This window comes from Sceloporus undulatus, chromosome 2 (genome assembly GCF_019175285.1).
Source record: "Sceloporus undulatus isolate JIND9_A2432 ecotype Alabama chromosome 2, SceUnd_v1.1, whole genome shotgun sequence".
NCBI lineage: Eukaryota > Metazoa > Chordata > Lepidosauria > Squamata > Phrynosomatidae > Sceloporus > Sceloporus undulatus.
The window spans coordinates 16157894-16174051 of record NC_056523.1 but is presented as its reverse complement, the minus strand read 5'-3'; the positions used below and the strand labels follow the sequence as shown (position 1 = coordinate 16174051).

The 16158-nt window shown below is 40.5% G+C and overlaps 1 protein-coding gene across 1 annotated transcript; it reads right to left on the bottom strand.

Moving 5' to 3' along the window:
* Positions 1 to 949: 949 nt before the first annotated feature.
* Positions 950 to 11568, bottom strand: LOC121923912 (vomeronasal type-2 receptor 26-like). The gene is made up of 5 exons (XM_042454846.1): positions 11540 to 11568; positions 9755 to 10046; positions 4373 to 4600; positions 2870 to 2996; positions 950 to 1848 (listed from the first exon to the last, which is right to left on the bottom strand). Exons 1-5 carry the CDS (start codon positions 11566 to 11568, stop codon positions 950 to 952), a joined length of 1575 nt encoding a protein of 524 aa, XP_042310780.1.
* Between the last annotated feature and the right edge of the window lie 4590 nt (positions 11569 to 16158).

The window sequence follows — 16158 nt, the reverse complement described above, 5'->3', positions numbered from 1 at the left end:
CCCGGAAGTTAAAAATGTTGCGCCCTGTTCAGAGCCCCACAGAGCAAGCGCAAAGCTGCCGATGCATATCGGCGAACACACATTATTCGGCTGGTGTGGTTCTCCAATCCGCACTGGCCTCACTTTGCGTCAATACGCATTGGCCGATGCGCATTGGCTGATCCAGAAGGCCGCCCAGGTGTGGATGAATGATACGATATGACGTGAAATCGGATCGGCAAAGCGTATTGAGAGAGCACGAATGTGGATGCCCAATGCGATATGACGTGAAATCGCATTGGCCAATGCGAACTGACGCTCAAGAAGCCCCCGTGTGGTAAGGTCCTGTGTCCAGTCAGGGATCAGTTGCGTTATTTGTAATGTGATAATCTCCAATGAATTTCTTTAAATGGGAAAATCGACTGTTTTCCACTTGGCAAATTCAACATCATAAAAAAAAAAGTGATACATAAACACAGATCTTAAAACAAACAAATAATTTCCATCCTGACTTGTGTAACAAGACAATTTTTATGAATCTTGCTTTGGCTTTATATCTTATGTAGACATTCAAAACTAAAGCTTGGTACCTTCACCATCACATCCTGATTTAGAGAAGGAAATCTTAAAATTAATTCTCATCAGGAGTAATTGACCCCTTAATCCAGATTGCACTCCCCTCTACTTTGGATGGTCTTACTGATTTATATGTTTTGTTTCTTTCAATAAAATAAAAAATTAAGAGTTTGAAATCAATATTTCTATTTCCTGTGGTATTTCTCATATAGCAATACATTGATCCAGCCCATCACACTTCCTTTTTTTCATAATACCTGTGCAAAGAAGACACCTATGCTATAATGTCAGCTTGGATAACACATTCAAATTGGAAGATGTCTGGTTCATTGTAGCTACATGGGACAAAGCAGAAGCACAATAATAAAAAGAATATGCAGAATGAAAATGCATCTCAAGCTTTCGTCATCAGATGTTCCTTTGTATTCAAGTCAGGCCTAATTAATATAATGTAGCATTTGGGGATAAAAATGCAACCCAGTAACCCCAGACTGGAGGACAAGATGGAGAAGACCTGCACAGCTACCATGTATTTCCCTTTGGTGCTCAGATAGGTGGGCACAAAGGACACCCAAACACTGCAAAACACCAACATGCTGAAGGTGATCAACTTGGCTTCATTGAAGGCCCCTGGCAGCTTCCTGGCAAAGAAAGCCAGAGTGAAACAGATAGTGGCCAGAAAGCCCATATAGCCAAGGGCAGAATAAAACATGACTGCAGATCCTTCATTACACTGAAGTGTGATCTGTCCAAATTGGGAGTGCATGTCAGCATCAGGGAAAGGGGGAGAGATTCCCAGCCAGATCATACAAATGGCTAGCTGAACACCAGAACAAGAGATTACAATGGAGTTGGCTAAAGTCTTCCCCAGCCATTTCCTCATCCTGCTCCCTGGCTTTGTTGCCATAAATGCCGCCACCACCATGATGGTTTTTGCCAACAAGGAAGAGACAGCAACTGAGAAAATAGTGCTGAAGGCAGTTTGTTGGAGAAGGCAAGTCACCATGTGTGGTCGACCAATGAATAGAAATGAGGATAGAAACGAAAGCAGGAGGGAGACAAGGAACATGTAGGTGAGATCACGGTTGTTGGCTTTGACCATGGCAGTTTCTCGATATTTAAGGAAAATTCCAAAGACAAGCCCTGTGTTCAGGGATAGAAATAGAGCAAAGAAAGCTAGGGCAACCCCCAAAGGTTCTTCATAGGATAGGAAGCTGACAGCCTTGGCAACACATTGGTAATGGTTCTTATTGGAATATTGATAATCTGGGCACTCCTTGCAATGGTCAGCATCTGAAAAGAAGTAGTGGCATTAGTATTGTTTTAATAACTTCTAGGCTGTCATCTTTTACAATAACTAAAAGGGAGATATGAAAGGGACCTTTCATACGTTGTTAGACGGCAACTTTCTTACCCATTAGAACCAATGGTCAGGCAGTTTTGTCTAACAACAACTGGAGGGCTACATGTTCTCTAGTCCTGCATCTTTCAGGTTCAGAGACAGAATGCCCTTGGATTCTCACTCTCAAGAACAACAAAAATTATACTGTCTGACCATCATTCAGTATGATTGGCAGTTGTACATTCTTCTAAATGCATCTGAGGAAGTAGACTGAAGTCTACAAAAGCTCACGCTGCCAACATCTTTACTTCAGTTAGTCTTAAAGATGCTACAAGATCTTTCTACATACTGATTCTACAGACTAACACGGTTATACCTTTGAATTTAAACATTGCTTAATTATATATTTATATTCTGTCATCCACCATATGGCTCTGGGAAGCATGAAATGCAGTGATCCCTTTTCAACTCTCCCATCTTTGTGGTCTCTTAAACAGACAGCCACACAGACAGTCCACTTAGAGTCAAGCAGTGTCCAACAGCTGAGCAAGATTTGAACTCTAGTCCCCCCAGGCATGAAATCCACCCTCCAGTTCCTTCTGTGCACTGGCTAGTTCCAAGTAGCTCATCCATACTCAAGTTCAAATTCCTGCCAAATGCTGAAGTAATTCTACATGAATCCTTGATATGGCCTCTTCCATTGTATGTGCAGCAGACAATGAGTGGGTGATTGAAAGGCTCAAAGTGGGAACAAATGTGGCTTATGCTTAATGTTTACCACCCAAACCCCTTTCTCTCTGGATTCCATGACCTGAAGCAATTTCTTTTCACTTGCTAGCTGTTCCGATAATTAACCAAACACAAAACCAAGAAAGGGTCCAGTTTCAAATCTACTTTGACACAGCCTCCCAGACTTCATGAGTCTGAATTGTTTCTCCACACTTCAAGGGCAGTTCTTCTGGGATCACCTACCTTCCACAGCAGACATTGTTCCTTCTGGACATGGAGAACAGTCATAGCAGCAGACAGGCTCTCCTTCCTTGGCCAACTTGGAATATCCAGGGCGACAGCTTTCAGTACATCTAGAGATGGGCACAGTCTAACCATAAAGAGAGAAGGAGCATCCAGCGAAATGTGTTAAGTGGGGTGTTTTGGGGTGGATACGCTGTATAGAACTAGAATGGGATGTCTGTGGAGAAAGCAGCATCAGGACAGTACTGCTTGAGAGATCACCAAAAGATAACTCAATGGCTTTCAACAATCAAAAGGGCCTAAACTTGTCTGATTCAGTGAAGCACATTTATAACCTCATGAATCTGTTGAACTAACTTTCAGCAGTATTCTGTCCATCTTGTCTGGACTAAACTTAAGGCCTTTATCCATTACTAATCCATTAGTCCATTACAAAGCCCAGGCACAGACTCAGCATGTCCAGAAGCTCAGGGAAGCCCTGCAAGCAGAGCCAGAGCTCTCTCCTAAGCTGGGAAGAGCTTCACTTGTACAATGTGTAAAGGCAGATGAAAAGGAAATCTGTTAAAACCCTATGCGGGGTTTCTGTCCAAACAGTCTAACAAACTATATTTTCCTGTAGGAGCCTCCCAAGACTCTGAGATCTGCAGGAGAGCCCCTTCCTTCAGTCCCACCAGCTGTGAAGGTATACATGGTGGGACTAAAAGATATACTGTAGTTTCCTCAGTGGTTCTACAAGCCTCTGGAACCCCCTCCCAAGGAAAGCTAGAATTCTTGCCTCTTTGATCTCTCCCCATCAGGCTAAGATGTTTGTGAGGCCGCTATTGCTTCATCACAAACATATCCTTCAGGGAATGAAAATCATGACACTGTACATGGATACCACCAAACAGTCAATATAGAAATTCAGTGGCACTTTAATTAACTTTAAAAGCATTAGTGCTGTGCAGAAGAAAGCCATGGTAAACCACTCCTGAATAGCTTTTATTTTGAAAACCTCATGATGAGACAATTCAAACATAATAATAATAAAATAAAAAATATTTTTTTTATTTCTATCCCACTTTTTGCCAGGCAATCAAAGCGGCTTACAACAGGTTAAAATACATCCATATATACATAATGCCCCCCTTTAAAACAAGATTAAACAGTGTAAGATTAAAACTACATATTAAAACCGGCTAAGCTGAATAAAATCATCATGGGCAGAGTTCACTAGGTGAGAAGTCTTATTTGTGGCTGAGCATTTTATTCCGGGAAGGAATAAAAAGAAATGAGAGAAAGTGCTAGAAGATGAGATAATGCCATGGATTTCTAAAAACACAAATGAATGGGTCCTAGAGCAAATCAAGCCTCAAATCTCCCTAGATTCTAACTAAAATAAGTCTGTCGTGTTTGGACATATCAAGACACAGTGTGACTCACCGGAAAAGACAAAAATGCTTGATAATGTGGAAAGTGCTTTTTGGAACAAAAGGAGGAATGGAAACATTTTGTTATCCTCACCTGATTAAACCACTTGGACCACGCAACAGCATCCTGGTCAATGGTGAATTTGACCTCTGTGGAGGTCTGTCTCTCTATGCTCCCAACTTCCACACTGTCAATGGACTTGTTGGGAAAAACCACCCAGTTTACAATACGAAAGTCAGTTACCAGATCCCCATTCTCATCCAAATAAACTCCATCCATGGAAGTATTATACAACTGGAAGTTTCTCAGGAAAGGGTGAAGCTAAAAGCAAACAGGGACATATGTGTGTCTTGGAGACAGAAAATCCCATTTTACATATCACTTCTCCCTATTTGAAGTTCTCATTTCCACTGATCCTCCTAGATTCATGGAAGCAGTTTAAATTTCAAAAGGCAGTCACTAGTACTACTCTACTCAGAAAGATATTGGCAACCAGTTTTTTAGAAAGCCTTTATATCTTGCAGCCAATATCGATGTAAATAATTTGTAATCCGTATTTAAAAGCGCTATGGGTCTAAAGTTTGTTGTTTCTAATATTTCTTTGTCTTCTTTCGGGATCAATGTTATAAAGGATGAATAATGCACAATTATTGTTTAATTAATTATTTTTAATGTATTTATGTCCCACCTTGTCCCCAATATAGGGACTCAAGGTGTCTAAATAATCCATCTAATCAAAGGAAAGTTAGGCACTCATAGCTGTGGAGCATCTGCCACTCCCATTATTTCCAGGATTTTTGTTTTCAGCAGATGCCTACACAACTTCTATATGAAGGCATGATGGAACTACATCTTCTGCTAAGCCATTGACTCTCTCCACCTACCCATTAGCCAAGTTTTCTCTAGATACTTTAAGCCACCAGGATGGGTGGCTTAAGGTGAAAAGTAAGTGTGTGTGTGTGTGTCATTTCCAAGGATCTTCAGCACATCCCTGGGCTGCCCTGACTGAAGTGTATCTATACAGCAGAACATGCAGGTGCCACAAAGTACCTTACCATGGCCTGTTAACTTTATGGTATGAATGGTGGACTTGGATGCAAATAACATTATCTAGCAAAATATTCTCTCCAAAAATGTGAACTCTGCCAAACAATTCTCTTCGGTGTTTGACAAAGCATTGATGGATAATTTGGGATCAATGAAAGGTGGCAAAAATATATTATTTAGGTATCATCATAATCAACAAAAAACAGCACTTATCAGGGGCTTCCATCTATATTTGGTTGCAATTGGTCTGGACATCTTCTTCACTAATACTCCAATTCCTCTCTTTACCATTTCACCACCTCAAGTAATCCAGAAACCACCCTAAGCAACTGTATCAACCACTTGGGCAAATTCCTTCTACCATATCAGGGCTTCATTAACAGAATAGCAGATAACCTGTCAAGAGTAAGTAATTTGAAGACCAATGGGGAAGTGGGTCTGGAAGACAATTCCTTGCTCCCCTCCAACCCAAAACAGATGAATGAGTGACCTTCAGTGAGTGGGACTGCTTATGAAGGCAAAGGAATACCTGCCATGACTGGACCCTTTGAAGTGCTAGGTGCTTTAACTGGGAGGAGTGCATAGCATGCAGGGTCCGTGCCACAGCCTGGATGGCATTGTAAATACTGTAGGTGTCTTGAGAAAGTATCGTCTCAATCATATCCTGAGGCAGATGCATCAAGGTGTCTTTTTCTGTGCATCTTTTCCACATTTTAACAGACAGCATTGGCCTTGAATATGAACAATAAAATGCTGCTTCTCCAAACTGCTCAAGATCAAACAGAAACTGCGTAAAATTGTCATACCGTGTCCTTTTGTTTGTCGGGATTAAGAAGGACAAAGAAACATGGGTGTGCTGGAGATCCACCAGTTTTTGTAAATGTTTCAGACTGAGGTCTTGCAAAGCTGTTGCTATTAGTACTTTCCCCACGACTAGATTGTTAGCCATTTCATAAACTCTTAGTACTGATCCTAGTGTAAGCATGGACTGTGTGTCCAATTGACAAACAAGTACACTGACTTTCTTGTCCATAAGATGCAGAAACATTTGCAACTTCTTGCTGTCCATGTTCACTACAGGAATTCTTATAGAGTAAGCAGCACAAACCCCATTCTTTCTGGCCAGAGAGGTGAAAGTGCTCCTGAACTTTTCCCCAGTGTCATTCTCTGGAGCAAGGAGACCAATCCAAGTCCATCTGAAATGTAGGAGCAGTTTGATAATCCCCAGATATGGAGGCTCTTTCTTTGGGACCAACCGGTGGAGAAAAGGAAACCGACTTTTTCCACTCAGTGCGTAGGTAAGAAAGCTGAAATTAATCTAGTTAAGAAAAGAAGTGATATGTGGTGTTGTTTGCTTTTCAGGTGAATCTCAAATATTTGTAATGTAATTTAGTAATAAGTGAAGAGTGTGAAGATATTCAAATGAGCACCAAAGTTAGAATTGTCCAAACCATTATATTCCACATCACCATGTATGGATGCGAGAGCTGAACAGTGAAGAAAGTAGATAGGGAAGAAATAAACTCATTTGAGATGTGATGCTGAAAAAGAGTGCCAAGGAACGGTGGCTAGCCAAAAGACAAACAAATGGGTCCTAGAACAGATCAAGCCAGAACTTCTCTAGAAGCTAAGATGATGAAACTGAGGCAGTCATACTTTGACCACATCAGGCAGAACTTACTGGAAAGGGCAATATTGCTAGAAAAGGTATAGGGGAGTAGAAGAAGAGCAAGACCACATACCAGATGAATGGGCTCAATCAGGAAAACGACGGCCCTAGGACTGGAGGACCTGAGCACAACAGTTGAGGACAGGAGGTCTTAGAGAAGTCTCATCCACAGGGTCACCATGAGTTGTGGTTGACTCGAGGTCTGTTAACTACAACAACAAAGTAATAACTAGCTTTAATAACTAACCCCTCTCCTCATTGTTATGACAGGCTGTGGGTTGTGAGGCCATAGGCTTAGGATCTTGCTTTATTATTGTTATATATTGTTATTGAAAGCTTTCATGGGTACCTCTTTAGCAAGCTCTTTCAAACCTCTTTAGCATGCTTCAAAGTTCTCCTTTGAAAGCACATTCTCTTTTTCCTTCCACAATCTCTACACCACACAGAGGCGAATTGAATCAAAAAGATAGTATTCCTCCAGGCTGTCCTCACCCGGCCTAGATTACTATGGTTCCTAAAAGCCTCTAGAAAGTTTGCTAATGTTAAAACAGGGATCCAAGTCCGAATGTATTTTATTGTACGATGGACTTAGAATTTTAGAAAGTGATGTGAGTTACAGGCTCTCAAAGGGCTTTGGATAAATAAATCTCAGGAACAGATGGCACACCAGTACAGCTGTTTTAAACAATAAAAAGATTCCACCTAAACATTCAAAAAAATGTGACAATAAAAGCTGTTCAATGATGGAACAAACTGCCTTGGAGTGTGTTGGACTCTCCTTCTTTGGATGTTTTCAAACAGAGGCTAGATGGCCATCTGTCAGGAATGCTTTGATTGTGTCTTCCTTGATGGCAGAGTTTTGGAATGAATGGCTCTTGGAGTTTCTTCTATGATTCCTTTGTTTTGTGATTGTATAATAGAGACAAAATCCTACCAAGAAACACAGAAGGCTTGATCTACTCTAGGACCCATTTGTTTGTCTTTTGCCTATCCATGGGATTCTCAGCACACTTCTACAGCACCACATCTCAAATGAGTTTATTTTCTTTCTATCCTCTTTCTTCACTGTCCAGCACTCACATCCATACATGGTAATAGGAAATAAAATGGTTTGTATGATTCTAACGTTTGTGCTGAGTTTTATATTTTCGCATTTTAGAATCTTTTCTAGTTCTTTCACAGCTGCCCTCCCCATTCTTAATCTTCTTCTGATTTCTTGGCTGCAGCCCCCATTTCTATCAGTATTTGATCCCAGGTATGAGAACTCTTTCACCACTTCTATTTTTCATTATCTACATTGAATTTGTCGAAATTCCCCATTGTCATTATTTTTATACAGAGGAAAAATCCCAGTAAGTAGTAGAGATTAAGAAAATCAAAGTCACTTCAGTTCAAAGGAAACTACATCCTGTTGAAGGAAATCCATACTTCAGAGGAACTTCAGATAATTTTCAAAACATAGTATTAATTTTTAAAAAATACAAGCTAGAGGGCCCCCTCATTAAAATATATACAATATACAGTATATATTATCTGACGTGTGATTTTTATTTGGGGTATTTTAACGTTTTCCTAAAAGGTACCCATCTGCACAGGAACAGTGATGTCTAGGTGATCATAGAATAATAGAATCTATGAGTTGGAAGGAACCTCATAGGCTTTTGAGTCCAGTACCATCCCCACCCACATTCAATGCAGCAACTCCAGCAAGAGCATTCCCAGAAGGACCTCAGCACCTCTCTAGGTTATTGGTTTCATTGCTGAACCGCTCTTACTGTTAAGAAGTCTCACTTGCAATCTGGCCTTACCTTCTGGGGAAGGAGAAAAAAACCTGCAGCCGCCTCTCTGTGACAGCCTTTCAGATATTTGAACAGTGCAACTATATCACCTCAGTCTCCTTTTCAATAGCCTAAACACGTCCAACTCCCTCAACCCTTCCCCTTGTGTTTTATTCTTCATGCTGCTTGTCATCCTTGCCACATGTTTCTGAACTTACTCCAACTAGAAAATAGTAGTCAAGGATCAGATGACTCACTTGTTTGCCCCCCTCTCTTTTCCCATGAACGCTATAGTCCTAAAGTAATATAAGGCTGTTGTATTTTGGCACTGTAACTCTACAAAGAAGGCAGGGGAAATAAAGTAACATTCAGTATGATTAAATTATAGCAGGGAGAATGGAGACTGTGGATACAGACGAGTGACATTTACCTGGATTGTATTGGACATTCATAGGAGATCAATGGAAAAAGAAAACACACACACACACACACACACTGCAGTGAAATTAAAGGTATTGGATACTACAGGAAAATCACAAAAAACACACCAGAAGAGGGAAAATGTCACATGGATTTCAGGGGGAAATAGCAATAAGTACAGCTATAATGCCCATCATATCTTGGGACTTTTGGTAAATCCGGATTTGCCTTACATCTTCATACAGAAATACCTTTTCTCATCGTCGTTATTGTCGCTGCTATTATTATTATTATTATTATTATTATTATTATTATTATTATTATTATTCTCCCAGAGAGAGAGGATTTAAGCACTTTCTGCTTCCAGACTAAGAATAATCCAGCTAGGCCTGCATTTGGAGTGTACCTTGAGTAAGTGCTGGAGGAAGGATGCCATTTGCTATTGGTTTTGCTGTTCAGTTTGCAAAACGTCTTTGGCCCATTGTTCAGTGATCACTTCTGAACTTCTCTATGTAGACAGTGCAAAGTGATTCAGTCTATATTCTCTCCCTCTATTCATACCTGTGGGGTTTTGTGGATCTTCAACACAGAGGCAATCTGAGTAGAGATTTCAGAGTCAGCCCCTTCAAGAACTGCCAAAAGGTTATTCTGCCTTCCACAGCTGTAGTTTGGAATGTTCTCCTGCCCAAAAGACAGCAAGTCGATCATGGCTTCATAAGTCATCCTTTCATTGAAATGGTTCTCATAGATGTTGTAGCCCAGAGTGATGTTGGGCAAAAGCCTTGGGTCCTGGTTGATCTCATGAATAGCAAATAAGAAGGGCAGGATCTTCCAGTAGTGCAGACTCTCAATACTACAGGAAAATAGAAATAGTAAGATATTCACCATCTGATTAATAAAACACACATGCTATTTCTTTCTTGTTTATGATAATAGGATTCTTGGGATTTTACAGTGAAGGCTATTGAACTGTTGCCAAAGGGAGCCTTCTGCCTAAAGCAAATAGTAGCATTGGGGAGCAAGTTTCCTTGGGTCCACGGCAGGGAAGGTCCTCAATTCCAGATCTAGTAATCCCAAGCCTTTTTGGCCTCCTGCACTCCTATCCTGCCAGACATCTGCTAACAAAAGCAAAAGGAGATATTTTATTCTACCTTTACTTAATGCTTCACCTTCATATCTAAAGCACCTAAACTGAATCCCTAGATTATCTATTGTGCAGTAGATGGGAGACTCCTTGTGCCAAAAAGGATAAAGGAGGGGGAGAGAAAAAGGAATGTAAAAGCACAATTAAGGCTGCTTTTTTATTTTAGCATGAGTTTTTATGGATAGAAAATTTTAATATTAAATATTTAATATTAGCGCCTCAGGTTGTATGATGTATTTACTCACTTGTAGGAGTGGGACCGAATGTGATAGGATCCAAAAAGTTGCAAATCTTGCCACTTGCCTTATGTTTACAAAGGGCTGAGAAAGGTGATGCAGCCCTTTCAGATCTTTACAGTGATAAGTTAGTGTTGGGGTGTGAAAACAAGATATCTGCTTTCACGCATCAGCACTATGTGCCGGAATATGCAATCATAAGGGAGGAAAAGAAAAAGAAGGCTTTTGTTGGGATACATGAGAAATTAATTTTTCAAGAATTTATGGATTCATTTCCATTCTCCAAAGCACAATGCATGGATGGAGGATGGTGGAAATAAATTGTGAGTGGCATTTTTCAGCATCATTCTGGTAAGGCCTTCAGTTTAGATGACAACTTATCTCTTTGATGGTCAATTTTTAAATGTAAATGTAGGAGATTTTTTTTGCAGCTTATTAACAATGAACTAAATAAATTAATTTCTTTCTATTAGCTTTTCCATCTTAACAAAAAGGAATAGTTGAAGAGCATGAAATCAATCCATAATTACTTACCATAAAAACTGCGTACTAGGTGGCTGATCGAAAACAAATGAGTAAAGCATAATATGTGTTGTAGATGTGATCCCACTAACTATATAATCTCCTGGACTGTAGTAATTAAGTGGGGTTATTCTATCTGTCATTTGTTTCAAGGAGCATTTTCTCTTCATCTGCTCACAGAGATCACAGTGTGGCAGCATCAGCACTAACAGCATGCGGGACAATATCATGCGGGACATGACTAATGTGGCTCTCACCTACTCTCTCTCTCTCTCTCTCTCACACACAATCTCCCTGCACATGCAGATATACATACAGAGCAATGAAGAAATATACTTTGGGCCTAGTCTTAGCACAGTTATTAGATGCCAAATCTTTTCCCGAGGAGAGGACGGCAGTGACTGACTTTACTAATAAAGACAGAATCCAACCCAGGTCTCACACCTGAAGGGGGCAATATTACTAAGCCTCATGTTGGCAGAGTCCCTGCCTTCCCTCAGTCTCAGCCCCTGGGTCTCAAGGTTGCAGGAGGTATTTATAACTTGTCAGATGCCACATAGGCAACAGTACCAAGTGTTGTTCTTGATGTTAGGTTTCTCATAACAACTTTAAAGATAAACTTGGAGAGGAAAAGATTCCTTGTGTTTTGGTGGGAAGTAGAATAAATCACCATGATTCTGATAATTACCAGGGGACAAAAATTACTCTTACAACACCACTAGCTTTCTATGTGTTTCCGTGTGCAGGTGCGCATCTAAGAAAAACATGTTTACACCACTCTATGATGGAGCTCTGTTTCTTGGGTCTGAAATAGGGGAGTTCAGGGAAAGTTTATCTGAGTTTTAGCCAAGAAAGAAACTCAGGATATGCTCAAGTTTATGGATTGTTTGCAAAGGTTGTTTGTAATACTTCAAGTGAAGGCACAGGCCTCAATTTTCTTTTGCTCACTAAAGATGCTCCACATTGACTCCTTCAGAGAGACCATGCCTCATCTCAGCTAGCCATTGAAACACATACAATCTTCTGCTATCTTCTTGGTCGGAAGAGAGGACATCAGGGTAGTTGGGGTCAATATGGCCTGTGGTTATGGTGAGACCTCCATACACAACTGTGGAGACTGTTGAATTCAGTATTACATTATGGCAGAAAGACTCAAGAGGTTTTCAAGAGTTGTGGGGAAGTGTTTAGGTCATCTCTCCCCATCTTGCTCATGATGTGTGGACAAAGAGGTTGGGATCCCAGGAATGTTAGTAATGTTAGAGAAATCATTATGAATGTTGCCTAATGGCAGGTACAATGTTGCAAAACAATGAAGATAAAAATATATTGTATTCAAACAATGAAACTACCACTACCACTGCCCTTTGAAACAATCATCTTCTGACTACCTTGCAAGCAATGGTCAGATAACATCCAGTTATTTGTAATGGTCAAATAACATCCAATCCAACCCCTTCTGCCATACAGAAGCTCAAAGTTTTTTCTAGAGATAAAGTCTATCCAACAACACTACTACAACTCCCATCAATATAGTTGATTTCAGACATTCTCTCCTCCATTAGGTCAGAGGCAGAACATTGCCCTCCTCCGAGGCTGAGAGAGTGCTCCAGGGTCACCCATATTATAAATCCCAGGCCCACCTCTGACCAGGTGAGAGTTGATATTTTGAGCTGCATCTCCAGCTAGATCTATGGACACAAGATTATGGGAGATGCAGTAAAAAAGAGGGAATCCATCAAAACAAACTACACTCATCCTTCCATCTTTGTGGCTTTGATATTTGCGGATTTGATTATTCACGGATTTGATTAATATATTCTCTCTAGGAATATCAGTGCAACTCTATGGTTAACATTAACTAAAATTTCCATCGAAAGACCTAGAGATTCCTAGAGAGAATTCTTTACTAGACATTTGTAGCTTCTCCATGGCAGTTCTAAGGTCAGTGTCAGTTGTACTGGAGGACCAAGAGATTCCTAGAGAGATGTCCTTCAGGTAAAAACACGAGTTATTTTGTTATTTGCAGTTTGTCCATATTCACGGGGGTCTTGTGCCCCTAACCCTTGCGAATATGGAGGGACGGGTGTATTATAAATACCTCCTGCAACTGAGATTCCAAGGCTGAGACTGAGGGAAGGCAGGGACTCTGCCAATGAGAAGCTTAGTAATATTGCTCCCTTCAGGTCTGAGGCCCAGGCTGGACTCTGTCACTCATTGCAGTCCTCTTCATCTACTAAGTATGCTCTCAGACCAGACCCAAAGTGTACTTGTTTGTATGTATGTATGTGTGTATGTCTGCCTGTGCAGGGGGATTTTGAGAGAGAGAAAGAGAGAGAGAGTAGGAGATTGGGTACAATAGGCATCTCCAGCGTGATATTGTGGCTGCTGCTAGTGTTTATGCTGCCACACTGTGGTCTCTGTGAACAGCTGAAGAGAAAATGCCCCCTGAAACAAATGAACGATTTGTACAACCCATTCAATTACTATAGACCAGGAGATTATGTGATTAGTGGAATCGTGTCTACAACATTTACTGTCTTTCACCCACAAGTTTTCTTTCAGCCTCCCTCCTCTCATTTTTTTGTAAGTAATTATTGATTTCTGCTCTCCAGATGATTTTTTTTTTTTTGCAAAGATAAGAAAGTTTGTATGAAAGGATAAAGGCAATTACTTAATCAGCCAAAAAGTTTCATGCATACATTTACCTTTTAAAATTTACATTAAGTAGATGACATATTGCTATCTGAATTGAAGGTCTTACCAGAAAGATGGTGAAAAATGATAGCCATGATTTGACTCTGCCACCCTCCACCCATACTTTGTGCTTCAGAGAGATGGAAAGGACATTTTTGAAAACTTAATTTCTCATCTATCTCACCCAAAGCTTTCTCTTTCTTTTCTTCCTATGTGATGTCATCTCCTTACCATCTCTCTTTCTAACTTACTTATCTTTTTATCAGTGTAATACACACATAGAATCATAGAGTTGAAAGGGGCATCATAGGCGTCTGGTCCAACCTAAGTGCAGGATCCCCAGCTAAAGCATCCCCAATAGGTAGCTGTCCGGCCTTTTTTTGAAGACATCCAGAGAACAAGCCTCTCTAGGCAATTGTTAAAGAAAGAGCTACAACTCCCATCATCCCTGACACCATTGACTATCCACTCTCACTGTCAAGACGTTCCTCCTAACATTTGATTGAACTCTATATTACTGTAACTTAAAACCATTAGACTTAGCTATACCGTCTGAGGCAGTAGAGAATAAGCCTTCACCCTCTTCTTTGTGGCAGCCCTTGAGGTATTTAAAGAGTGTGATCATTTCCAGTGGCATCACTAGGGTTGGTGTCACTCAGTGCTTAGAGTTCTATAAGTATATTGTAAGCCTACAAAGCATTATAACAAAGATAAGTACATCAGAAAAACATGGTTGAATACAAAATAAAATACAGTATATGTAATATAGCTGTATATAAAGCATATGAAATGAATTTATATTAGTGTTTGTAGCTTTTATTTGGCAATGCCCTACATTTTTCTTCAATAGCCTACATTTTGCAGTAGGTGTGCTGCCTTCCCCAGGTCCCCATCATTTCTTTTGGAGGGTTCTGAGATGGAAGAGTCTCTTGACTTTGCTTATCCTGACCAACTTCAAAGTCATTGTGAGGACCGAGGCTCTTCCACACAGCAGATGATGATGGGATTCAGTCCTGGTGTTTTAGATCACCAGGATGAGAGGTTGGGGAAGGGAAACGTCAAGTCATAATAAAAGATGTCATTTTGCTTTTTTTCTAGAAGATTTGGGGCAGAGTAAGAGGGCAGGAGACCAATAAAGCTCAGGATTACTGGGTCCAGAATTGGGGACCTTTCCTTCATTTCCACAGACTGAATAAAATCTGTACTCCAGTGCTGCTCTTTGCATTGAGCAGACCATGCCTTAGCAGCCGGTCATTGGGAATGTAGCTTTCATAGTAAAATCCCCCAAATCCTAACATATTAAAGGAGGCATACATGTCGTGTTTTCATTCAATAAAGAGTGTGTATCTGGGGAGGCACCTGCTTTGGAATAGTGAAGTGGAGGAGGAGAGGATAAGAATCAGGCTCCCTCATGCCCTGTGACTCCCAGATCTCAGAACTGCCACAGGAGGAACTTTACACACTTGAGGACAAATGGCACAGCAGTGGGTTTGGAAGTTTATTAATGGGTTTCCCCCATGAATGAAAAGGTGCATTGGCAGCCATAGCACCAAAGAGTCGGAGGCAACGTTGTGCAGTAAGTACTGGGTAAAAGTACTTTTATCCTGTTAAGATTCTGCTTTTTATCCTTGTGTGATAATCTCCATAGCTTCCATTTTCCTGCAGGTTTGGGGGCATGCAGTACTGGCAGATTCTGCCCTTCTTGTTTGCCATTCATGAGATCAATCAGGATCCAAAACTCTTGCCAAATATCACCCTGGGCTACAACTTCTATGAGAACTATTTCAGTGAAAGAATGACTTATGAAGCCATGATAGACCTGCTGTCTTTTGGGCGGGAGAACATTCCAAACTACAGCTGTGGAAGGCAGAACAACCTCTTGGCAGTTTTTGAAGGGGCCAACTCTGAAATCTCTAATCCACAAGTCCCACAGGTATGAATGGGAGGGAGTGCATAGACCACCTCACTCTGCATTCCATATACATAGAAGTCTGGAAGGTAGCCCTTAATGCCAAAGGCATTTTCCACCATGAACAACAAAATCAACAAAATCAATGCCAAATGGCATCCTTCCCCTAGGCCTCATTCAGACTCTTCTCCAAACAGGCATGGTTGAGTTATGTTCAAAAGTCCAATGAACAACTCCTCATGGGAGTAAACTATATAAAAACTGATGACAATATCCCACTCTCAACTGTGATCACTGACTACTGATAAACTAATTTTAGAGAACTAATAGGAATTGGTAAATTCAATATTAGTGTTTTATTGATTATATTAGTATTCTGTATTATTTGTATTACCTTGTATTATTTTATTGTTGTAATCCTGCCTTGATCTTTGGAGAGGCGGGAAAAATAAATAAACTC

Coding starts and splice junctions, on each gene's coding strand:
- LOC121923912 (XM_042454846.1), bottom strand. CDS start 11,568: ATGAGGCTTAGTAATATTGCCCCCTTCAG. Junction 10,047..11,539: donor AGTAATATTGCCCCCTTCAG/GTGTGAGACCTG, acceptor ATTTTCCTGTAG/TATTGAGAGTCTGCACTACT. Junction 2,997..4,372: donor GGTCCAAGTGGTTTAATCAG/GTGAGGATAACA, acceptor CTTTATGGTTAG/ACTGTGCCCATCTCTAGATG.